This window comes from Syngnathus floridae, chromosome 15 (assembly GCF_059516105.1).
Source record: "Syngnathus floridae isolate MCC-2025c chromosome 15, RoL_Sflo_1.0, whole genome shotgun sequence".
NCBI lineage: Eukaryota > Metazoa > Chordata > Actinopteri > Syngnathiformes > Syngnathidae > Syngnathus > Syngnathus floridae.
This window is the reverse complement of record NC_142427.1, coordinates 4,441,461-4,467,413: the sequence shown is the minus strand read 5'-3', so window position 1 is coordinate 4,467,413 and position 25,953 is coordinate 4,441,461. Positions and strand designations below refer to the sequence as shown.

At 42.0% G+C, this 25,953-nt stretch overlaps 1 protein-coding gene across 8 annotated transcripts in view; it reads right to left on the bottom strand.

The window, feature by feature from the left end:
- Positions 1-25,953, bottom strand: part of LOC148385962 (unconventional myosin-XVIIIa-like) — a 43,802-nt gene that overhangs the window by 13,107 nt on the left and 4,742 nt on the right. For 6 of the 8 annotated variants that reach the window (XM_088398854.1, XM_088398855.1, XM_088398856.1 and 3 more), the window contains exons 3-30: positions 21,306-21,362; positions 20,780-20,867; positions 20,577-20,683; positions 20,324-20,500; positions 20,030-20,240; positions 19,810-19,955; positions 19,617-19,717; positions 19,272-19,335; positions 18,797-18,941; positions 17,068-17,238; positions 16,215-16,305; positions 15,684-15,876; positions 13,096-13,182; positions 11,679-11,817; positions 10,630-10,789; positions 10,371-10,557; positions 9,979-10,204; positions 9,758-9,867; positions 8,358-8,423; positions 7,433-7,561; positions 3,673-3,816; positions 3,480-3,569; positions 2,927-3,046; positions 2,738-2,852; positions 1,565-1,692; positions 1,308-1,462; positions 331-454; positions 48-248 (exon numbers count right to left, since the gene is read on the bottom strand). In XM_088398854.1, coding sequence (XP_088254980.1) covers positions 48-248; positions 331-454; positions 1,308-1,462; positions 1,565-1,692; positions 2,738-2,852; positions 2,927-3,046; positions 3,480-3,569; positions 3,673-3,816; positions 7,433-7,561; positions 8,358-8,423; positions 9,758-9,867; positions 9,979-10,204; positions 10,371-10,557; positions 10,630-10,789; positions 11,679-11,817; positions 13,096-13,182; positions 15,684-15,876; positions 16,215-16,305; positions 17,068-17,238; positions 18,797-18,941; positions 19,272-19,335; positions 19,617-19,717; positions 19,810-19,955; positions 20,030-20,240; positions 20,324-20,500; positions 20,577-20,683; positions 20,780-20,867; positions 21,306-21,362 — 3,732 coding nt within the window. Of the gene's footprint in view, positions 1-47; positions 249-330; positions 455-1,307; positions 1,463-1,564; positions 1,693-2,737; positions 2,853-2,926; positions 3,047-3,479; positions 3,570-3,672; positions 3,817-7,432; positions 7,562-8,357; positions 8,424-9,757; positions 9,868-9,978; positions 10,205-10,370; positions 10,558-10,629; positions 10,790-11,678; positions 11,818-13,095; positions 13,183-15,683; positions 15,877-16,214; positions 16,306-17,067; positions 17,239-18,796; positions 18,942-19,271; positions 19,336-19,616; positions 19,718-19,809; positions 19,956-20,029; positions 20,241-20,323; positions 20,501-20,576; positions 20,684-20,779; positions 20,868-21,305; positions 21,363-21,588; positions 21,616-22,024; positions 22,097-22,177; positions 22,202-22,824; positions 23,569-24,144; positions 24,169-25,953 lie in introns of all 8 variants that reach the window. The other 2 variants (XM_088398857.1, XM_088398853.1) reach the window with 2 other exon arrangements.

Genomic DNA, 25,953 nt, shown 5'->3' with positions numbered 1-25,953 from the left:
AAACTGTGGCACGGCATGTTGAAAGGTTGCCCAATCTCATCATATACCTGCTCTAGCATCTGGATGGTACCAGCCTGCTCATCTAGTTCCTCCTCTTGGTCTTTCACCTTGGCCTCAAGTTCACGAAGCTGCTTCCTGACCTTGGCCAGCGATGCTTCATCCTTGGACTCCTGTGAAGAGAGATCCTGCAATTCGGCCTCCAGCTGCTGCACCTTCATGTTGGCGGCACACAAGTCGGCATCTTTTTCCTGTGGTCCAAGGAGACAAGAATAAATGCTTGCGCCGTACAAAGAGAAAGGACGGGCAGTATGTAGAATATGTTCCGTAAACCTGAAGCTGCTGGTGGATGTTGAAAATCTCAGCCGCCATCGTGTCTTTCTCACGAGCCAACTTCTCCCTCAGACTCTTTTCTCTTTGTACCTCAGCCTGGGCCTGGTTCTGCTCAAGATCAAATCTGACACACGCAAAGGAAATTGGAACAATATCAGCATCTGGTCATCTGCAACATTGTTTACGATGAGGTATAAAAATTAGCAAGATTTTTTTTTTTTTACCATAAATTCCCACAATATCAGGAATTTACAGACTTTTAGCTATAACTACTCCAAGTTTCCTTTAAAATGTTGAGTTTTTTTGTGTTCTCCACTTCCACTTGTCTGGTGTTTTGGTACTGGGTTGTGATAATGTGCAGCATGTTTTCTCTAGTTGTTGAGGCAAGAAACACTTATGGTTAGTGAATGTAAAAGCCAAGTGTTTCATGTTGTCAACTCGCCTCGCGGTAATTTTTCCCCCGGTGAAGCGCAACTGAAAATAATTTCACCCACAGAGCATCTTCAATTAGCCGCAGGGGATAACTTCTCGAGTGCTCTACGTCTGAGTCATTTTCTAAGCTAATGTAATTCTGCAGATTCCAGAGCAATTTAGACACTATTCAAATGAAGGGGGGAGGCGGTTACATCCTAACTTGCAAGGACAAAACAACATGCAATGTGATAAGGTGGATAGAATTGTTACCTGGAACCGCTCTATATATACTGTGAGTGTGACTGGTATGCCTGTGATGAGTCATCCCTGTGATTGATTGGTGGTTAGAATAAAAGTGCGTGCTTGCGGGAGTCTGCATGGGACTTTCAATTTGACCAGAAGCAAGTTAAACTGAAATACCTGCCTGTTTAGGGGAAGAATGGCATGATATTACTTTTTCTTCATCAGTGTAGATAACGGTGGCTAAATGTGTGCAATGGTGCTTTGTGTGTCAAAATGTAAAGACATCCGGAAAAGCAAAGATGGGGTGAGTTAAAACTGACTTCCTCTGCTTCTTTTCCAAATCGTGATTACGGCTCTGGAGGCCCTCCAAATGACGTCGGGTATCCTGCATCTCAGCCGTCATCTTCTGGCACTTCTTCTTCACCTGCTGCGCAGAGTGCTGCACATCCTCATTGTCTGTCTTCAAATCGGCCAGCTGTGGCATGAACGTTATCATTTGATTTAAACATACAAAGCTGAGACGATCAAATATTAAATCTAGCCTTTGTAAATGATTGAATATGACAAAGCGGCTTGCCCTTCTCTCAAGCTGTCGTTTGCTCTGCTGCTCCGTTTCCAGCTTGTCATCAAACTCTTGCTGGAGTTTCTTTTTGGTGAAGTCTAGTTCCCGAATGGCTCTGTTGTATTTTATGCGCCACTCACCCCCTGGAGAACAAAATGTGACCAAATAATTTGTTTTTGATGCAGGCCATGTGGTAAACAAAAAGCAAAAGGCTCAAAAGCTCAATGATGACTGATGCTGAGGATTAGGTGGCACATTGTACAGGAGACACTTTATATTACATCGAAGGACTGAAATAAAAGAATTTCATGAAATAAAATGCTCTTTTTTTTTTTTTTTTATCAAATCCTGACTTTATGAGGTCAAAATGTTTGACAGGAGGACACAAAGCTGCTCTCGCATTTCACTCTAATCTCGGATAAACCTGAGCGCCACGGGCCCGAGCAGACAACAATGGCAGTCAGAGGAAGACGTGGCTAAGTGGCTCTTTGCATGAATCTTAGCCGACCCTAATTCTGGAGCTGTCGGGAGCAATCAGAACTATGACACGTGTCCGGGCAGCCATTCAGGTTTAGGTTCATTTCCGAGCCTTATCATTTTTTGGGACACTCCTTCACATGGCAGTGGTGGCTCCTCCATCAACGCTGCTCATTAGCATATATATAGCATAATGACATCTCACAAGGCCACCGGCTCAAATCTCAACGATTACGTTCTCATTCATCGAAGAATTCTGATATGTTCTGTAATGGCTTGTCTGCGGAGGTTGGTTTGGGGGGGTGAGCAAAAAAATCTGCCTTGTGGACAATCTTCTCTCGGTAAGAGCTCACTTTCCCAGCAGGTGACGACCAATCAGCGGCCGGCATTACTTGTATGCCTGGGAGAAAACATTTTAATCCCCTAGTGTGAAATCCCAAACTTGGAGACCGTACTTAATAGCATTATGCAATATGTCTGTCATGTCGCCTATGAAACGAGTAACATTACTGAATCCCACTGGGGACAATTACAATAAGTGAGAGTTTTCAAGCTGTCTACAGACACTTAATTAGGTACACCCGAACAATCTTTTAGACATTTGTGGGAGGTGAACATGGTGTCCAATTTTTGCGCTGACTGCAGATAAGATTGGAACAACGCTGCACTCTACTGAGTGTGTTGTACTTAGTTTTCCATGTTTGAACTAACCGGCATCATCATCGTCCTCCAACTCCCCGTTGAGCTCTGAAGTTTTCATGAGCCGAGCTTCCGTCAACTCCATCTCCTGTGCTTCCGTTTGTTTCTTCATGGTTTCAAACTTTGCCTGAATGGCACATTTATTCTAGACTTTAAAGTTTTGATGGCAAAAATATTTTTAATATCACTGCGTGTATTTGCCTGCAGATCCTTCATGTCTTTCTCCAGGCGTAGTCTCTCTGTCGTCTCGTTCTCAAGCAACTGGGATGCTGACTCACTCGTGCTCCTTTCATCAGCGAGTTCTGCCAACAAATCTGCAATCTGTTCACATATAACATCATCAACTTACTCATCTTGTACTTTGTAATATGGAACGAAGCATCGCAATATTACAGTTCATCTTTTGCTCACTGACTATATTGTGGGTTTTTAAGCAATCATGTTTTATGGGATTTTTCCAAGTACAGGAAAGCCCAAACTTCTGTTTTAAAGTAACAATTGTTTTGAAGGGTTCTAATTCTAGTAACTTGTACTGTAAGCCGAATTCCTTTAGCCCATCTATGGCAATTTGCATTATGTTACCAATGAGATGGTATAATAAGTAAATAAAAGTAGTATATGATTTGCTTAAAAATGTTCATGCCGAACCATACAATGTATAATTTATCATTTTGTTTTCTAGTCATCTTATCTGGGAAGTGTCAACCATCTTGAAATAGTCTTTTGTATTGTGAAGCCCAGGCTGCCAACCCACCCTGCTCTCCAGTCGATCGGTGTTCAGTCTCAGCTCGGTGCGCTCTTTCTCCACCTTCTCCAGCTTAGACTTGTGCATCTGGATCTCCTCCTGAGGCACAGAACAAATATTGTATAACATGTCATGTTATGTGTTAACCTAATAGAGCATGTCATCTTGTGCATGTCAGTGCAGTGGATTCAAGTTAGCTCACATCTTTGCTCCGCATCTGGTCCTCAGTGAGCTGCACCTTAATGAGTGGCTGGACAGTCGTGAAAAGCTTCCACCATGGCCAGTCTTTTACACCGCGGTTTTTCTGGATGTTCTTCTGGATGCAACGAATTGCTAGATCCTGAATCTGTTGGCATCAAAAGAAATCAAGTAATATATGCAATGGCAGACTACGGTATAGTTGTATTGCTTTATTGTGTTTGGTTACAAACTGCATGCACAATTGATACACAAACAGTACCTCCATGCTAATAACCACGACATGAAAAAACATTTTATGAATCACGCTTCTTTTATCGCCGGTGTAAGCAGCTATCCAAGGGCTTGCCAGCCTCCTACTGAGAATTTCAGCCAAGTGTGTTCCAAGGCTGGAAGCTAATTTCTGATTAATTAAATCAAACACGTTGGCAGCTCATTCGAAGGATTACACGATTTCCATGCCGCTTATGCATGAGGCTCTTTCGCAGCAGCAGATTACGGGGCAAACCCAATTAGAGCGACACGATTCTCAGCATCGGGTAAATAGCGCCCTGAAGGTATTCCCTTTGACCAATTAGGATTCGTCACACCAAGAACACCTCACAAAGAGGAAAATGCAGCCAATTGGTGACACGAGTCTTGTCTCATCTAGTCAGAAATGATTGGGAAACAAACAAATAATTGAATGACATGAGCACCGTGTATAAACATTTTAGCATCCACATTACATTTCGACAGTGTGACGACCGTGAAGGCAAATTACCAGAGAACTGCATTAGAGCAGCTAAAGATGCGTTTTGGCTTTGTGTTTGTATGCGTGTCAAACACCTAAGAGCTGCTACTGCTGACACCTTAAGCTCATTAGTGGGATTGGTATATTCATGCTTTAAAGGATTATCTCTACATGCTGATGTTGGACAAGAGGGCCTGTCTTGCAATCTCTGTTGTTGTTGATTGCCAAATGTGTTTGATGAGGCTGAGGTCAGGGTTCTCGAGTCCTTCTACACCAAAGTCATTCAAGCAAGCCCGCATGGATTTTGCTTTGTGATTTGGGGCATAGTCATGCTGGATCCTCCCCAAACAAAGTTGGAAGCATACAAATGTCCGCAATGTCGTGGTAAGATTAACAATCAAGATTTAGAGGGAGCCTAATTGATTGATATGGCTGCCGTCTATAGTGTATATCTCAGCATCTTGGGTGACATTCAAAATCAATAGAGGTACAATGATAATTATTCCTGCAAGGAAATGTGGACTTATTTTACCACATCTCTCTTAGCAACTTTGCGTTGAATGACATCAAAAAATCAATTGAGTTCTTGATTGGACAAAGACCAATAATTCCTTGAAGTTTTGAATTGTAATGAGTAGTTAATGAGCTCTCAACTAAGCATCCTAACCAGGAAGTTTTTTGCACTTACAAAGAAAATAGTCGTGCAATAACATTCATCTTTCTCGGCAATCACCTCAGCATTCTTGAGTCCAAAATTCAGTTAGTGGGATTCTTGGTTTGAATGTTTAACAGTCTCTCAAAAGCAGTTTAAAGGACAAAAAGTGAAAAGAACATAATGCCACACTGCTGTGTGACTATAGGAATGTTTGCTCTCATCTATTTTCTGCCTAACCTTAATCTCAATATGTGAAAATATTTACTGTGTTTCTAGAGGGCACCTAAAGGACAAAACTCACAAAGCGGGAAATGACTGCTGAATCAGTACTGTAAAGCTGTGTTTATCCTTGACAAAGGACAAAAAGGAGATGCGAATGCATGTCACGTGGGCTTGGCACATCCTCACATGCCTAACATGCCAGGCAAAATCAATCAACAGCCCTTCTGTCAACAAGCCAGTCTTCCGTAGGAACACTAACATCTACCCGTCATGCCACCTGGTTTGCTCAAACATTAGCAAGAGACATTGTGGCACCATCAATTTGATAATCGATTAACAAGAAAAGTACAAGTGGACGCTATTATACGATGATTCTATCAAGTTTGATCAACAACTAACCGAATCAGGGTTAATGTTCATATTGTAACATTTATGTTGCAACAAATGAAATGCATTGTCTTGTTTTCAAAACTGATACCGACTGATAATGTGTCTGTCGTTGCATATGGCTGTTTCACAGCACAAAATTGTTGTTGATCAGTGTCATCTGTCTCCCGCACACTCAACTCCCACTCACTGTTTGCAACTTGTGATCTGATTGAACTGCATATACAGAACTAGGGATGGCTGACACCGCATGGTAATGAATGAATAGAATTTTTGATTTCATTAAGCTGGACATGGATGGAAATTCCAATCGTGTCTATAAAAAATGTAGCGTTTTTTTTTCTTTTTTTCTTTTCATTCAAGAAAAAAATATAACAATGAATGGAATATGCCACCGTCTCCCACCCCTCAGGAAAGAAAGCCATTTTTAGGGTCTGACTTTGCATTCAACACATTTTTGATTGCATTTTACACTATACAACGTCGGCGTGACTCTGAGAGAACACCATTATAAGATCAAATAAAATGATGGCTTATCATGCTATTATAGTATATACATATTCAGGGGATAAGAGTCATATGGGGAGAGAGGGAAGGAAGTGGACACTTTGCAAATTGATTTTATAATTGCACAGTTGCCCAGGCAATTTTACATCACTTCTTTTTTTTGCTGCTGAACTTCAAGAAGATTAAAAACACACCAGGCTCTTTGCCCACTTCAGTGTGAAAAATGGCCTTTAAACATAAAAGTGTATATATAGAAGAAAAAACGAATGAGCAAGATATCTGCTCATGAATGGCATGTTATGCCACACTATACCGCATAACTATTATGCATTTTGAATTCTGTTGCTGCTGGTTCAATAATCACAGAGAAAAGGAGTACAGGACTGTCCACAGTATGGAGGAGATTTGTAGAGATTGGTCTGATCATGTGTGTGTGTGTGTGTGTGTGTGTGTGGGGGGGGGGGGGGGGGGGGGGGGTATTCATTACGTCCACTTAGAGCTCATAGTAAAAAGAGCTCATTTAAAATAGATTAAAGTGGTATAGTTAATGGAGGAAGTGACAAGGTTGCATTTAAGGCCAAAGACAAACAAGGCACATAAACAATTGAGGTTATCACTCTGTTTTAGTGCTTGCTGTCCAAGCAACTCTTCCATTCCCCAGGAGTCGGCCTCCGTCGTGAACCTCCACCTTTAGCTTGTCATCTCGGTCATCCTCTGGTATTTAATCCTTTTGCTTGAGTTGCCCTATTTTGAAAAGCAGTCCTCATTCTATGTCTGTCATTTCAATTCCAGCAGTGTGCACAATAGTTTATAAAACCGCTTGGTTGAATCTATCGATTTGCAGTGTCCTTGAGTCATTCAAAATAAATACCATCTCGTTGAGTTGTCGCATTCTTGCCTCTATCCATCCACGTCTGAAGCACAATCAAACATCCCCACTGACAAGCTGACTGGATGTGTCATATTAAAGAGGGCCAGTTTGAGTTAGTCATTTTTGTAATTGCTTGCAAAGCAGGTGGGATTGACTGCAAGTGCAAAGCAAGCAGACATTAGAATTAGGTCGGAAGAGCAATTCCCGGTTCCCGCAGTTCATGTTGTTTGCCTGCTTTTATCAACGTTTGACCCCTTTTAAATATGCACCATCTTTGATTGCATTGCTTTGTCATTTAAATGGTAATTTGAAGGAAACATAAGATGTTTTACATCCCAAGTATTTTCATTCAGGATGATCCTGATAAGCATGTGGTTCCTTTTGCTTACCTTTCTCTTTTTAAAAGCTTGTCGTGCTAGATAACCTCTACAAGCAGCTTGGAATAGGATTAAATGACGCTTGGTTTGCTCGTCCCTCTGGTCTTCCAATTTGGCCAAGGTTCCAGCTTTGAAGAATAGCTAAAATGAAAAAAAGAGTATGTTTTGAAATGTTTGATAAAAGAACACACAAGGAAATGACAACGAAATTAGGCAAGGTTGAAATGCTTCTCCAATGTTGAATCATGATAATTTAAGGTCTTGTCAATTTGAATAAATAAATGGCAGAATCAATGTAGCACATTTGGACCTTGATGGAAATATCGGGATGCACATGTCGTATCGTGACCGAGTAAGTTGCTGAGCATCTGTTCGCTTTTCAAAAATGTTCCTTTTGTTTCCCTGTTGGACACTAATGTTGCCGTTTTTCTTTTCCATTTGGTGGCTTCCATTCACATTTCAAACGATCGAAAGAAAGAAAGAAGGCAAATGGGGACTTGCAGATGTCTGAGAAAGCCAATTTGACTGCTACTAAGTCCTCTGATTTCCCTCTTGGCTGATTGCCACTCTCCTGCTAGGATTAGACCTCAGAGTGCAGAGTAGTGTTTTCTGCAATTCTGTTACAAGCCGTCCTACAAAACAAAGACCGACATCCAGTCGGACGGTTTTGCACTCATGACCTGAGAAGAGGGAATAGCGGCATAAAGACAGCCAGCCGGATCAGACGCACGGCTTTTGGAGGGCGGAGGTTGGCAACTTTCCAGCATCAAAAGGTTCTCAAAGAGGGACAGGTGGAATGAAGGACACAGCCAATAACAGATGCGCGAGTGTGTGTGCACATGTGTGCATGTTTGTGAGATGTTACAGAGGGTGAAAATGGCAGCAAAGCAAAGGGATTCAATCATTTAGAAGGTGTTTATTTGTTCTCATGACTCACCCGGCTCACACCCATGTAGTAACTGCTCTTCTCCAAATCCAAAGACTCCAGCAGCTCTTCCACAGCCTGAATTGAACGTACACATAGAAACACAAACAGTAAACAGGATAAATGTCTGCACAGAAAGGAGACAACCTTGTGTATATTTGCTTGAGCAAGAAGGACGGCAACTTGATTATACGAGAGCGTTGCCAAAAGAACTGAAAGCGCTTTTGTTTGGAAGTTTCCACAGAAACTCAGCACGAGAACATTGGCACAGTGGGGAAAGAAGGTCTTTTTTCTCGCTTAACCCTATTCTTTCACCTCCTTGCTGATTATTCTCCAGAAAACAAACTTGGGTGTGTTTTGTCTCCTTGTTGCACTTTCACCGAATTGTCTTGTACCGGAGTATTTTGAAAAAACTAGAAATATATCAACATACCGTGTTTCATTTAAAGGGTTTAATTCCATTCTGCAAATTGAGATTTTCTTAGAAATTTGTAGTTGAAAGCGGCTCGGTGGGGCACTGGGTAGCACGTCCGCCTCACAGTTAGGAGGGTGCGGGTTCGATTCCACCTCCGGCCCTCCCTGTGTGGAGTTTGCATGTTCTCCCCGGGCCCGCGTGGGTTTTCTCCGGGCACTCCGGTTTCCTCCCACATCCCAAAAACATGCTTGGTAAGCCGATTGAGCACTCCAAATTGTCCCTAAGTGCGAGTGCGGATGGTTGTTTGTCTCTGAGTGCCCTGCGATTGGCTGGCAACCGGTTCAGGGTGTCCCCTGCCTGCTGCCCGTTGACAGCTGGGATAGGCTCCAGTGCACCCGCAACCCCTGTGGGGACGAAGCGGTTCAGGAAATGGATGGATGGATGGATTTGTAGTTGAATGTTAAAAAACACTTTTGCAAGGTAGTCTCCATATAATCGAATTGTATTGCATGATTGATCTATTTTATTGTGGTAAAAAACTCCACCTGTCCAATTTTTTGCAGAAAATATTGTGGAGCAATGTTTTTCAAAATGTTCATGTTAACTAAAATTACAACTGGTAAAAAACCCTAAAGCTTTTAAACTTGAGGTTGAATAACAAGAAGAAGAAAAACATCAGGTAGGGGTGAGGTGGTGAACATTACCAGTTTCTTTTCCTTTTAGTATAAATTTTTGGCTGTTAACATCAACACACAGACCCAAGTGTGAATTCAATGAGGGTCTTTCTACGCTCCTTTTCCGACCTGCCTCTTTAGCAGGCGCAATACAAATGTGGTCAAGTTGATTAGATCATGACAACAGCTCTTGATGGATGAAGGCTTACTTCTCCGTCAGACAGCTGCTGACAAATCGGGGGCAGATGTAATGAAGCTCCCCTCTCACAACATTAATCTTAACTGTTTGGCCAGTGGCAGCGCTCTCTCGCTGATTGACTCACTCTCTGCTCGTCCTTCACGATGTAATTCCGCCCGTGCTTCTTGGTGAGGTGCGGTGCCAGCACATCAAAACGTCGGCGGAACTCGGAGAACACCATGTGGTCGGGGTAACCTGTGAAGGTCAATCGACAATAACGTTTGTTGGAAAGATGACCGATGAAAAAAATACTTGGGAATATATTTGTAGGGTGAAGAGAGGGACGTAAAAAAAAATACATCTCACCTTGTCTATGGATGCGGAGAGCGTCAAGGAGCTTGGATCCGCGCAGCTGAGCACGGAGCAAGGGTACATCCAGCTGCATTAAAGCCGAATCTGCACCCTCCCCTTGGGCCTCACTTTCAACCCCTTTGAAGAAGGCTCCACTCAGAGCCTTAAGAGCATCCGCCTTGGGCAATATGCAATGTACAAAATGAATTCTGGACCTCCGCACCATGTCCAGCAGAGCATCCTGGGACAAAGCACAGTTTGGGACTTTACTAGGCAACATTCTATTCTCAAATTTATATGATGATAATCAGTGGCCCGACTATGGTCCTACATTGTGAGGTTTATGTGCTGATTGTTGTATAGAGTGCCAAAAAGCAACACATTCTCCATTGTTGCCACATGCTCACCACTTGAAGCTTTATTTGTATGCACACAGACTTTCTCTTGATAGCAGCCACTCCCGAAGCTGAGGTCTTCCTGATGCTCGAAACCCGTCGCAAAGACAGCTGGGAAACACCCTCAAGACCCGCGATAGAACCTGACAGAACCGTGGCGCTGCCTGCTCGGCTCATGAACAAAGAGCTGATGATCTTTCTGCGAAACGGGCATTGCGTCAGCCCGATGTTTCATGATTCAAATACATGACAAAAGCTGGCTGACGCTTACTTCTGGGAATCTTGCAGGAGGCTCGTAGCGTTGATTGAGGCAGGATTTTGCTTGGCGTAGTTTAGCCACCCCCGGGCATCATATTCTACCCAGTCGGTCCCGTGACTGTGGCCCAACAGGAAGTGATTATCTTTTTCACTCTTCAGAAGGAAAGTGTGACCTGATATTGATGTAAGAAGCAGTGTAAGATTCCATTGTTCTATTGTACTGCACATAAGGATAGGTGATAAAAATAAACAGCCTCCCGTGGGACTTGAGGAAAATGTGTCTCTAGCTTGCCTGCAGGTTTTGCCAAGGCAAGAAAAAAGCTAATTCACCAGCTTTTAATAAAGTTACGAAATATACAAATACTGATGCAGCAATTAATGAAAAACAAGATTAATAAAAAAAAATCTTGTATAAATCTCATTACGTGTGGGCACTGTGAACATAACTATAAAACCCATCAAGCGATCTAAAAATAAATAATAGCACTATGGTTGCATGTCAAAAAAACGAACTGATCAAGTCAGGACAAAATGTTGAAATGTGTCTTCTTAAAAAGGGCATAAATTAGATGATTTCAGAGGTTGTGTTTGATGGGTAAAATCACACTTCACGCCTTCAGTTGCTTTGAGTGCTCCTGGGAGAGCACTCTGCAAGGGCTGTAACCATGGCAACTATGGTCGAACAACAATAACGCAGCAAGGACTTTTGTGCCCGGTCAATCTGTTTGATGGAATTTTGTTGGGTCTATTAATGCTGCGATCATGCTGTCGATAAAATTTTATAACAGAGCAAGGCAAGAAGCAGAACATCCTTGACAAACCGCACAAGAACAAAATTAAATTTAATCTTGGATCTGCATCCAAAAACAAATCATCTGCCTTTACGAGGACGTATTTAACTGAATATTTATGAAATTCGTTCAGTTTACACAAATGTTTCTTTGTTGTCGTTCTCTAAAATGGCTGACGGGTCCCGAGGTGCATCCCAGGGCGATAATGAGTTTGATGTGCAGGCATTTGTATCCAATGGAAAGCTGTCATTTTGACGGGTGCGCCACTCACCTTTGATCTCGCCTTCAGCAGGGCCATAGTAGCTAAAAAGGCGAGCCAGCAGGTTTTCCTCTGATGCCCCGGGCTGCGGAGCCTCCTCCTCCATCAGCCACAAGAGCCCGCGGGCCTCATCTGTTCGGCCGCTGCGCACCTGTTCAATTGGACGGCACACACAAACAAACAAATTCTCAACTGCAATCCTTAATTTTTCTGGACTCGTTTGACAATGATAAAACAATTCAAAGGCTCACATTCCCAAATGATGACTACAAAATGGCAAAATGGCAGACGTCCTAATAAATCATACATTCTCCTGCATATTATGATATCAAATTGTCATATTTACACATTCTTTCTAAACATTCCCACCATAGTTATTCTTGTGAAACTGAATCTAGAAACCGAATGTGCTTTTGCTCCTGGGCGCTGTCAAAATATTCACTAAATGTTAATGTTGCAGTGATAAATAAATAAATGTCCCTTTTTGTCCAACACTGCAGCACAATCTAATAGGCTGGCCTTGTATCATGATGCATATTTCCACAAGATTTCCTCTAAATTGGACTGGCAGGGTTTTTGTTTTTGCATTTGTTGCTGACAGTCAGAGAGCTAAACAACGCAAATACATCTTTGCAGAAGAAAACAAAACGGCTGCTTTAGTTTTGTTATACGGATGAAAATGAGCTACAGAGATAATGATCTCCACGCTGCTGCAGTAAAGTGTCTGCAGCCTTGAAATGCTTCCTGGAAGAAACCAAACCCACCAAACCAAAATCGGTTTCAGCGCCAATCAGAAAGTGACATCCTTATCAGCGTTGCACGCTACACTGACTGCAACACAAAGTATCAGTCTGGAGGAGACAGGTGACAATGATGGGGCTTTCATTGAACGCTGATAAAATAGGTTGAACTGGAGAGGGGGACTGAGGCCCCTCCCGACTCGACGTTTGAACAACAAAGCGCCAAGTGACTCGAAATAGGAATGGAGAGGAATATTTTTCCTAAGGTGTCCACTGCCTCTGATCACAATCCCATTACAGTGAGGATGAATTAAAGAGTAAAGCACTCAAATCAAAACACATTGGAAGAATAGCAACATGATCCACGACTAAATTCTCACAATTTCTGTTTCCATGGTGCAGATCGCACGCTGTAAAGGCCAAACATTGATTCTTCGTCTTTTGAAGTCAACATTCTAACCTTATTTTTCTCTCTCCTGCTCCTACCTTCCTTTTCTTTAAACCTTCTGCCAAACAACTCATTCAGTATTTGAAGGCTACATAAAGAAAACTTCTGACGTCTAGAGATGAGATTTAGGTCTGAATTAAAGCAGCGCCAATGGAATACGAAAAGATGACAGACCTTGAAAGATTACCAAAAGTCTGATTGGTGATTTTAAGAGGTGAGAAGGTTGGAGAAATAAACTTACAAGTGCTTGGCTTGACGCTTGGTCCACCACGGCTACAGAAAAAGACGTGTTAGGTTCTGTGTCGTCGAGGGCAATCTCAATGTTCTCCTGATGGAAGAGACGCAAAATGGAAAGCAAATAGTTTAGTTCAGTGCCAGGCAGATTTTGCCTTGTATACAAAACACCAAAACTGATTTGAAATAAGGTAAAAAAAATAAATTAAAAAAAACATCCAAATTGCCATCATATTTATGTTTCTGGTAACTTTTACGCCACATTTCCTCACAGCAGAACATTGGACAAGAGCTCACCAGAACAGACATGTACTGTTAGTAGGCATTAATTATAAGGACTTCTTGTTGTTCAATCAATTAAAAACAAATTGTCTGGGCCTTTCATTCAATTTTTAGAGAAGCCTGATGATAATCAAAATGTAATTAAGATATAAAGAGGTAAACGCATACGGAATGGAATGTTCTCGCTAGTATCAATTATTGCTTAATTTAATTGCATTCTCTGGTACCACAGTTAAAGCAGATGAAGATTGTTACCGTTATTGTTATAGCCTCAGTTGCCCGGAAAAATTCATAATGAATTTTTCGCATTCACAAGCATTCAACAGAACACACTGTAGCAAAGAAGAAAAAAAATAACTCATCCAATTCTACAGTAGTGCATTAATTAATGGTATTAGTTATTATTATTATTATTATTATTATTAATATCTGAATGAATGTCAAAAATTCAAAAAGAAACAGGTCTGGTTGACATCCACTTTTCAAATGGTGTCAGTCCCAGACATCAAATTGATTCAAGATCCCAACTCCACCATATTTGATCCAAATGGAAAGATTCCAAATATTAAGTAGTAGTCATAGTAGCGGTAGTAGTCATAATAGCTAGTTTAGCATTTTCTAAAACATCAACTGCTAAGAGAGTAATTTCCATCGCAGATGCTAACATTTCAAGGATCATGTGGAGTTGAGTAATGATAAATTACCCCGTCTAGAGCGACAACAAAAAAGAGCCACACAAGCAGCTCACAGGCTGTACTGGAAATGTGGGGGAAAATGTTTGCGGGGCTAATAGTGCGCTGTGCGGATGACAGATGCCAGTGTTCAACTCGACCGTGTGTGTGATGTAGCCTAAATGATTTTCTTCTCTACTGTGGAGATGCAAGATGCAGGGGCAGTACAAAGACAATCCAGCCAGCTGAGCTGCGCTATGCCACGGCTTTTAATTCTTCAAGCACAAAGTCCATTGTGTGCTTGCATCACTTTTAAACCTGCCTGTCACTGCAATTATTGATACAGAGAGCGGTTTAAAAGAAAGTCTGACCCAGTTCTCTGCGGCAGTTTCACGGCTCCTTATAGTCTGAAATACTGACTGACAAAGGAGAATTATGCAACATGAAAAACAGTATTTGATTTTGCTCCACCTATTTGTCAGCCAGGCAGGAGATGAGGATGGCAAAGTGTTCAAATAGTAAAAACCTTTCGTACATGAGTGGGGGGAAACTGTAAATACTCTTCGGTGTCATCAAGACTATTTTGAAATTAAATATTACAGTGTACATGCAGTGGGAAGATAAATTGATTGTCACAGTTTTGGAAGATCGCAAAGTCAAAGGCCAAAGCTGAATTCTCATCAACATGAAAGGTCAGGGAGAGATGGTCATGATGGATGTTTTCAATAACCCTTCTCTGCAGTAGCTGGCATCTAAAATAAGCTTTTATTCCACTGTAATATTGCATATGAGATCATATTACATCACGGCTGTGCCCACAAAATAAAAAAAAAGAAAAAGAAATTTATTGTTACACTGTGTATGAGGTAAAAAACTGAAAGACTCAGGCTTTGCTTGACTTGACCACAAGGACATTGCTTGGCAATTTCCGAGACAATTTTTCAAAATCCTTGAGCAGAATATAACATTTTTCTTCAGCGACAATTGTCATGTCTGTCTCTACACAGTATCACCCAATTTTCCTTTTCAAAGCATGGTGACAATGGTTTTGTTGACCGTAGTGCAGTAGTGGCTTGGTTGTTGTTGCTGCTGCTGCTTGCAAGCATAACTCGCAATAGACGCGACTCAATTTTGACAGTGGAAATTTGATTTATTCTTTCATTTTGGACTGTTCAACATTTTCGTTTTTTTGGTCGATATCTTCTCTTACGGGTAAAGGCAAAGTGGTGAGTTCATTCGGTATTGTGCTCTGGTGCAACTATCTTAGATGTGCATAAAACAATGGCAAAGCACTTTAAATAATGCAAAGAGGGCCAGCAAAAAAAAAAAAAAAAAAAAAAAAAAAAAAAGAATAGTTCTCTCACACACATTAACAGTGCTGCAGGTGGGCGTGTCTCCCCAAGGCTTGTGTTGAGTGTCTATACTTTGATCTCTGCCGAAGAGGTGAAGCCTAGCATCGCTAATGAGAAAGTATAAGGCACGAACCACTTTGTCTTGTCACATCTAGTGACAGGTGGGACAGATAGAGAACATGATGTGTGAAAGCATGTCACACCGAGGCTGACGTGAGGGAACGAGCAGACAAAGAGGAAAAGTGTAGAAGATGAAGGTGGAGTGTAGTATAGACTTCACATGCTCCCACCTCCTTGTATCTTTCCAGCTCCTGCACGAAGGTACGCTGGTAGAAGAGCGTCTGCAGGCGCTCTTGAGTGTAGTTATGGGAGAGGTCATCAAACGTTGCGCCACGCTCATGCTTTACCAGCCTGGGGTTTTGAAAGCCCGGCGTGTCCACAATCAGGAGAGAGCACAAGGGAAGCTGGCCGCATTTCAAGGCCCTGAAGTAAGAAGAGAAAACCATACGTACATTAGACAATTATTTATTGATAACATTCACCACCAAGCGTTAACCTTTAGCTCTTTCCACTCCATGCAAGCCTTTCCTAAACTTCATCCTAGTTCTAAAATCGAAGCTTAGCTAAAGTCTTTAAATACAGTTATGAATAAAATCCCAAACCCTGGTTCTCTGCCCTTCTTCAAAAAGCTGCTGATTTAAATAGAATACATGATATGCAAGTCATTTGCATTGCATAATAGTGCAGTCGAAGGCGTCATCTTTTTTTTTTTTTTTTTTTCAATATAGTTCTGCTTCATGACTCGAAAAAGGAATACTAACCGGTTGATTAAACAAATGAGGATTGTGAAAAGTTCTGAGTACAGCCCAGTGGCCATGGCCTCTAAACACTCCATAGCTGAAGTCTTCCATCCTGATGTAAAAAGCAGTCAGATGAATATAATAGAACAGGGGAAAAAATATGATTTGATGAATGATGAGAAGTAAAACATTTTGCACAATATTGTGGGTGCTATGACATTTGCATGAAAACGGTTGTTTTATAGCATCATATTTGAGTACATTACAGCCAATGGCATCAAGATTTGAAATTGTTTCTGAAATTATCTCAGTGAGATTGTGTCATTTAGGCCTCGGGTGCTTTTGAATCAGGCAAATCCGAGAGTGTGTGTTCATGTTGGTGCAAAATAGCAATTGCCAACTGATGTAAAGTTATTCTAATTGAGTTCACTATCTCATAAAATGGTGCGTTTTATGGTACCCAAGGGATTTTTTTGCAAGTGTGCTAATGGATCCAAGACAGGAAGGTCATACTAAAGAGCGGAGGGGGGGTTGTTACAGAAGAGTGAAACTGAGGTCAATTCTGACCTGCCCTGTATTCAAGTGTCCTTCCAAGTGCCATGGTGGTCAGAGTATGCAAAAAAATCAATGTGTGACAATTATGATTTCAAGGACAATGAATGAAGAGAGGAGCCAAAATTGCTTGTCCTCACGCAAGAGTGTCTACTTATCCGTCAATACCCATTGTTAAACTGCGGTATTCATTACAAAGATAAGATTTCCTTGCAGTTTTCCTCAGGTGAAGGAAAAATGTGTGGGCTTGTGTCGAAGGGGGAAGTAGGAGGAGAAGGGGAGGGGGGGTGCTGGCGACAAAGAAACTGCATGGCGGGGGTACCTGCGTCCGCTGTGCCATTTTCGTCCAAAGTTTGGCGGATGCTGCCGGCTCTGGGCAGGGTGCCCTTGGCCTGGTGCTTAAAGATGGAGGAGGAGAGCTCCTCCAGGGTACAGCCCAGCAGGTAGGCTGCCTTCTGGGCCCACTCGTGACGCACAAATTGTTTCCTGCCAGCTGAGAAGCATGCATGAAAACCTTCATTAGCTCTTCTGCCAACCACACATTTGCACATGGCTGGCCTTGTATTTGTGCTAATTCCATCTCTGACACTCTGGATAATGTCCCTGGTCAGACGGAGGCTGAGGCAGCTGTGGGGCGCATGCAATAAACTACGCTAAAAGCGTCCATGAATACAAAAACATACATCTCCAATGTAAACATGTCACCTTCAGACAACTGTTTACATAATGATCGACCTTTACTAAGGGTGGCAGTACACATTTACACATAAAAAGAAAATATAGCAATCATAACAAGTTTACTTGAACTCCAAGACTCGAGAAGCGGTGCTGATATTTGTCCAAACATCACTTTTAATGGACCGTGAATTTATCTTCTAAGACTTAAGAGAGGCACTGGGAGAATTCACACAGAGAGAGCAGTAGTAGCGGTGCTAGTAGATTTTATCCAGCTGACAGATCCCCTGCGGGGTCAGTAATAAGCAGGAGGGTTGCACAGACATCACAGACTGTAAAGCTTGAATATTCCATAGTTGCTTTGAAAAGTGCTTTCTAGAACAATTGTTTTCATTTTGTTTAACTGGCAAGGTGTGGGAATTTCATTTGTCAGAATAATTAAATATGATTTTTAAGCACAGCAGTAATGATTATGTATTATCGTGCCTTTTACTCATTGGAATAGTTTTAGCGGATTAAAGATTATTGCTGCCCCCTTGTGGTGCAATGCTAAATTTCAGATGCACATCAACTACACAAGACACATTCTTCATGTTTATCTACAAAATATACATTTCCTTTAGGGATAAAGTCCATTTGAATAAGTTCCCCTTTTACAATGGAACAGAAAACTAAAATTACAAACATCTTCTTATCTATAAAAGGTTTCTCCAGGAACAGTAGTCCTTTCTGAACAAGGATTAGATAACCCATGAAACATATTACAAGAGGCTTGTGTTTTTTTTTCTACCAAGCACAATACTTAAAAAGAGACTTAAATAAACATTATCTTCAAACTTTGATTCAACCCCACAACAAAAACAACAACTTTAATGCATCTCCTGGCTTCCAATGAGAATTTCTTTTATTTTATTAATACGGAAAAAACATCTGTCTTGCCCTGGGTTTCATCATAAAATATATCTTGAGAAATAGAGACCAAACGTCAGGGTGAAATAGACTGCTTCTCCCAAGTTTCATTTGTATTACAAGATGAGACCAAAGTCAAGACTTAACATTGTTTTTTCTATATGCTGTAAGAATTCTGCCTCTTCTGGGTTTTTTTTAGGGGGCGGAGGTTAATGATATAGCATGTAGTGGTTATTAATGTCATTCATTAAGATTCAGTGGAATACATGTTTCAGGCTAGAACATTAATAAGTTCCAAATTTCACTCAAACTATGCAATCCAGGCAGAGCACTAGAGTTCAGAATTGAAAAGAAAAATCATCTTAGTATGATTCAAATGTGTGGGCAATTATCTTCATAAAAATATATTTTTGGATTGGGTTTAGTGCTCAATGTGTGTGCATAAAAAGTGTTTTGAGAATATGTACCTTTAGTAGCCCCTGCAGCTCCCAGGTGGTAGATAGCCCCTAGGACTAGCCACAACGCTCTTTGCTCATCAGCGCTGATCCCCAGAACCTTCATGGCCGCTTGCAGCTTGGAAAACTGTTGGGATGCCCGCTGCTTCTCCTCCACCTGGTGGACAGCACATTGCAAATGAGTGAAAGGAATCTGTGTTTAGGTTTAGTTAAGAGTTAGCGGGTGTTGTCATTTAATTTCAAGGGCCACTTGTTCTGACAGCTTGTGAGCATGTTTATTTGAGTTATGAAGTTTCAAAATAAAAGAATGAGATAAGCAAATATGGCATGATGTTTCAAAGTTGCTCATCTGTAGGCACCCTTGAGCAAGTCAAAATTAAATTTTCCATTTATAATCAAGACAATGCATTGGAAAAATAGTTCAAGAAGGATGCTTCATATAAACCCCAAAGTCTGAGAAAAAACAATTCTCCAGTAAGTAGTCTACCTTCGTCTGAGGCATGATCCCAAACGCATTAGTTTCAGCAAAGTGGTTGAGATGGAGCTCCGTTCTAATGAAAAGATACACAATGACAAAGATGTTAGCTTTTCTCAAACCAAAGCAACACTTAAATGCCGCAGCATTTGATACGACGGCATAAGAGATCCAATAAAGAAAGATGTTTCATCATGTTTCAAGTTAGAGATGGCTGCCTACAGCTTTCAAAATGCATGCAACTCTTGTACTGGATGTCATTAGGTTGTGCAGGTGTTCCTAAAGATGTGTCCACTGAGTGTATATCAACATAAAACACTATGTTGGACTGTGCTTTCAATTGGTAGTGATCCATACCTAAGGGAGCTGTCAGCTCCGGCCATTAGGTAGTAAAACACGTGAAAAGTGGACTCGCCCTCAGGTCTTCTTGTCACCCTCATCTTTTCCAGGAGCATGGTCTGCAAGGCCATAGTATGAATAACAAGACAAAAGAGGGGCGGTGAGGGGGAATCACACTCGCATAAAATAAAAACATAAATAAAAGAAATACCTGAATTGAGGCAGAGGTCACCAGGCCTGACTGGTCAAAATCCAAGGAAACGATATGAGAAAAACGGCTGGCATTCTCATTCATGCAGGTGGCCGCATTGCCAAATGCCTCTAAAACCATGTACACCGCCTGCCACTTCTCCGCTGCTGACAAATCAGAGTGTTCAAGTTAAAAACTGCATGGCATTGTTAATTGATCGCCTGGCTTCTATCCAACCTACTGGAGAAGGTTTTGTTGGTGCTGCCAGCAATGGTGACCAGGTACTGAATAATGTGTTGACAGTTTGTAGTCTTGCCACTACCGCTCTTGCCCAGTAAGATTACAGACTGATCCTGGCGCGTGGTCAAAAGCTTCCGATAGGCAGACTGAGCCATGCTGTAAATATGAGGGGCAGTGTCTTCCCTTCTGCAGCCTTTAAACATTTGCATCACCTGTAAGAACAAAGGAATGTGACACTTTTAGAAATTCTGATGAAGAAGCAAGTAAGGTCCCACGAATGCTAGCTGCAGCTCACCTTCTCCGAATACATGGAAGGCGCACTAATAGGGTTGATGACCACCATATTGGACCCAGCATGGGTGTGCACTAGGTTGCCGCCATAGCGTTGCCGCAGGGAATGCATAACACTGGACTCATTCAAGTACTGAAGAGAGGCCAGGTCCTCCACTCGCTCAAACAACGGTGGGTTCGCCTGAAATTGAAAGTCAAGTTTCACCCGGCGTCGTCTTTGACTGATGCCTTTCAGAGGCGATTAAATGATCAATTACCTTCTCCACGTCATCCTCATCTACGTCTAATAAAGATCCATCACTGTCCAGGCGTATTTTCACCTTCCCCTCAGGCAAACTCCCTGCTTCTGTCTTCAGGAGAGTTGCTGATGATCACAACATTCGTGCGTCTTGTTAGGAGAAATACATATATGCATCCTGTAAAAATAGTGCAAAAGGAAAGACAATCTGATTTTACTCACCTACAGAAAAGCCATCCTTGTGGACAAGCCACACTTTTTCAGTATGGTACCAGGCTCTCTCCGAGTCAATGTTTGTTTCATTCTTTGCCTGTTTAAAAAGCCAACAAATCAAGATTGAAGAAAACTGCTAGAAACCAAACAGAGACATCGAATGTACTTTACCACTGCTTAGTTAGAAATAATTGAATTGAAAAGCAACCTTGATGGAAATGTTCAAAAGCATTAACACAGCAGTCAGTAGTACGTTTTTTTTGTTTTGTTTTTATCTTTGTCCATTACACAGCCCTCCTTGAAAGAGCCACTTTCAAAACACTTTCCATATTTCAATGAGAGCCCAGAAAACATTCATTAAAAGATGGCGCAGATTGGAAAGGAGTTTTTGTATCTTACATAAGAAATAAGGTCTACAAGATCTACAGAAGGACAATATTAGCATACATCAAAACAGATTCTGTGTTTTCATTAAGGGGAAGATGCATAAGGATGATTTAAATACTCAACAATAACTAACACTAAAGTGTCCAACCTTTGCTGCCAAGTGTGATGCTTGGAGAATAGCCACCGGATCTTCAGAAAGCTTTGGCTGGAGAAAGGAAGGATAGAAGTCAACTTCGAAGTCACATGATACGATCATAAAAAACAAGGCATCGTGAAAGTAATTTTGAGAGGAATTTTGAAGAGTTGGTCATCAAAAGGATGGTGGGGTGTCATCTGAGCATCACTCAGAGACAGCCATGTTGGGATAAAAACAGCAGGTGGGTGCTGCCAAAAATAACAAAACAAAACCCTTGGAGTTACAAAGGTTGTACCTGAGAGGATTTGGGTCCTCTCGCACGCTAGCCATGCAAGCATCAAAGACGACAACAGCGGGATGTCGACATCCGATGACCCGAAGAGAACCAGAGAACAGAAATAAGCAAACAATGTCATCGTTGCAATCCCACCAGTGGGGCAAAGTTTATCGCTCGCCTCTGCTCCTTTTGAACATCAACAAAGCAAGATAACAGAAAGAATCAAAGAATAACAAGAAATGCTTGACTGAATCAGTTCAATTCTCTTCCAGCAGCGCACAAATGGTCGGTCCATTGTTTGAAGGGCAGATATTTGCATGCATATTTCCAGTTATTGAAAACCTTTCTGCCAGTGGTCATTTGCTGGCCTCGTGCGTACAGAATAGTGTGAGAGATGGTAAGACTTGGAAAATGCCAGGCGCATAGCAGACAAACTGTGGAAGACAGATCTTACATCGTTGCTAGTGATGGTGAAGATTCTTTTCACACGCATGTAATCCGCCTCAGTGGGAGTGACCTCTGGAACCTGCAAGTGCAGGGCCAGCAGAGTCCATGCAACAGAATGCATCCATGAAATGTGGAAAATGGGAAGAACACACAAACACACCTGATCACTGCATGTAGGATGAGCCTGGAGGGGTAGAGCCAAAGTTGGGCAAAGAGTCTCCGTTGCAGTTCAACACAACATGATAGGAATAATGGATGAATGGATGGACATTGAAGTTTGCAACAATTATTGTGAAACGTGCACGTGGTTAGCAGGACAGTCAACGCATCTCGAAGCAGACATCATGTTCAGATGGTCTGCTGATATATCATTGAAAAACATGATCCTTGCTAGGCTCTGCCTCAGTGAGGATTCTCCTGGCACAGATACGATGCTCTACTAGCAAAGAGTGACACTAATGAGTCACAGCTCAGTGCCTAATTGCTTCCACTTACTGACTGGATTGGGGAAAGGAGCGCACCATTATACCCACTCATGAGGTCTGGACTGATCATAAACAGCTTTGTGCACTCAGTGAACATTAATTCTTGAAGGCTTCATTACATAAATGGCTTTTTTGTCAGACACAATGAATGTTTCGAGGAGAGAAGAATGCAGGCATGAACTTTAAGATGACTCGCACGGGATCCATGATTGGGTCACTGAGATTTAACTTGTAAATATTATGGGTTGTGATATCTCTGTTATCACACAGCATGCTCCACTCAGGGGTTAAGCGGCAAACATGCGCGTCTTTCATTCCGTACCTCGGGTTTCTTTATTGCCATTGGGCGAGGTTTCGGGATGAACCCTGCCGGAGGTGCCAGGGGATCTGTCTTTGGGACGGGGATGAAACCTGCGGGCCTTGCCAGAAGATTCTGTTTTTGGGAAACTGGACTGGATTTTCTGGCGGGTATAAAACCAACTGGAGGAGTCAAGAGATTCTGCTTGGGGGCAGGGATGAAGCCGGCGGGTGGGGCCAAAGGGTCGGGTTTAGGTGTGAAGCTCGCGGGGATTGAATTTGGTGGTACAGTATTTGGTGATGTGCTCTTGATTGCGTCCTGTGTTACTGCTACACTCCCCTCCTCTTCTCCCTTTTCTTTATCCTCCTCCGGCTTGAGCTCCTGTTTTATGTCTTCTTTGCGGTCTTGGTTGCGGGTGCGAGGCCGGTGTTCCTTGGTTCTTCCTCTGCCCATGAGGCTCGTCAGCCCGATGGAGATGTCATCCTTGTCCACCTCTGATGCCTTGCTAGTTTTAAGTGCAGCCGTAGCTTTGACAGCTTCAGACACAGCCAAGTGATTCTGCTCTTCTGTTGCTGGCGGAACGACACGCCTGACAACTCTTCTCACAACCTTCATCACCTTTTTCCCGCCGGACGTTTGACCCTCTCCTGGAGAATCTGGACCACCCATGGCGGGATTACTATTGGTGTCTTCTGCTGACGATGCACTTCCTGTGTCTTGCCCAGCTTTAGTAACAGTGGCCTGTGGCTGACTTGCATCTACATCAGGCTGGATGCAAATGGATGGAAACAGAAATGATGTGGATTGACGACAACCGATGGGAATCAAATAGATGTAAAGTGGTCATTCAAACTAAATTGCACTGCTTGGTAGAAAGGTGTCTAGCAAAGGCTCATGAAAAGAAATGCGTGTGCAATAAAACCATTATATTCAGCAGTTTCAGTTAATTGCTTTTTCCTGGCAAACTGCTGGCTTTAGGCATCTCTTAATTAAATGATTCAGGGGACAATCAAAGTGCATTTAGCCGCAACACAAATATTTATGGCATTAGCTCATCAACAGTGAGTTGGCTCGTAAAGAGATGATTGCTTAACCTGTTTAGGAATTGTTCAATATACTAAACTGTGATTTTATTATTTTTTAAAAATTGCCCCATTAAAATGCTAAATGTTAGACACAACTTATCTTATTCAACAACAAAGTCATCCTTCAACTATATTTATCATCATGCTAAATTCAACATGCTGGCTAACTTCCCAGAACCGTACAAGTACTCATTTGTTTGGGTTCAGAAAATGTTTCCAAATTTGAATGTGTCAAAGAATGTATTTAAAAGGCACTTACATCTGGCTTGCTCTCAATTTTAACCTACACAAGAAGAATCAACACAACAGATCAATCCACAGAGCCATACTAAAACCTCTCAAATAAAATATCACAAATGAGTCGAGATGCAAAAATGAAACAAAAAACAAAATCAACACAGAGGAGCGAAACTTCCCTTTTGTTCCCAAAATGAGAAGCGTGATTTGTATGCCATGGTGATGGGCCAGACGTCATGAAACAAGCTGGCGGTGAAGAGAATAAATGTACGCAATGGTGACAAACACAAAACGAGAGGAGGATATGAGCTGCGCCGTGGTGACAGGGAGGCTGATGGGGATATTATCAAGCACAATTCTGCACACAACGGCCCATTTACCAACAGGGTGGTGGGACCATGCAGCACTGAGGACAGAAGATATGATGAGAAAACGTGAGGAGATGATACTTTAGTTTCTCACAAACAAAAAAATCCAATCTCTCTGAAGCAACTATGCATGTAATATTTTCTAAAGGACTTCATGGCCTTTTTTCTTGTAAAGAAATATCAATAGTGTAACAGCTAAATGTTTCCTCAGTCAGCACCTATTAATAGTTTCAAGAGACGCCATTCTGAGATGCCATCAGACCCCGCGGCGAGGCAGAGCGCATGCACCCATGTACCAGCAAACCACACTTTCCAGCAAGTCCATTACCTTCTCTCTAGGCCTGCTCAACCTTCCAATCCCTTAACCTCCAGTCACTGAAGCAAGGGCCGAGTAAGAACCGAGTCTACAAAGACTTTATGCAGAGTCCTGGTGAGTAAGGGTCACGGGTATCCCGGAGGGCGGTGTCAAAGTGGCACAAGGCTGTCGTCAAAAGAGTGGGGTGGGGGGAAGCAATGAGGGTAATGTGAGGAGTTGGGCGCTGAGAGAGGACAGCTGCTGGAACATAGAAAGGCTATGAATAGAATTTGCGTAATCACACCAATACACTCCTGCCACTCTCCTCCTTGGTGACAGACAAACGAAGAGGGGGTCTCCCTCACTCGGGTTTCGACCTGCCACGTCGGTATATTTTTGCCGCTTTCATTTCAGGACCCCAAATTTTTTATTTGTATAATTCATTGGAACTTTCATTCATGCTGTGCATTAACATAACTAGTCACGTCACTTTGCAGTTGTGACCACAAGAGGACGCCACAAACAACGATTTAAAAAAAATCCCAAAATACCATGAATGAGTGGTAGTTTTACATTTGAACCCAATTTCATCAAGCCAAACATGATTAAAATGATCATAATCAAGTGGATCATCGTTTACATTTTATTTCAACTTCATTCCAATGAAAATCATCAGCTTTAAAAATAAAAATTTGAATCCAAGCTAACTTCATGAAATGTGAAAGGAATTTGGGAAATTTTCCATTGGAGCAGTGAATTGAACAGAGAGGCAGACACGGACAGGCTCAACTAAGTGTGGAATCATCCTATTTTGGAACATTCCCGTCAAATATATTAATGTGACTTTGAAAGAAAAAGTCACAATATGATCCCAGCACTTAGTGCCAGCTGTGGCACGAACAACTGAATAGACTCAACTCAATACCATTGTGCCACTCTTTGATACATGTTTTGGGTTATTTCCCATTTATATTTGCCAAAACAAGATATTCTCGCTATAAGCCCTCCAATGTTGACATATTAGTACTCTGTTGAGTTGGTCCACCATGTACAGTCTGCTAATCCTCTGAGTCAGATACTGGGGCACAAAACTATGTAAGCTGCTGGCTGACACATGCTTAGCGTAAAGCAAAGATTAAAGACTCATAAACCATATCAAATGATTCTG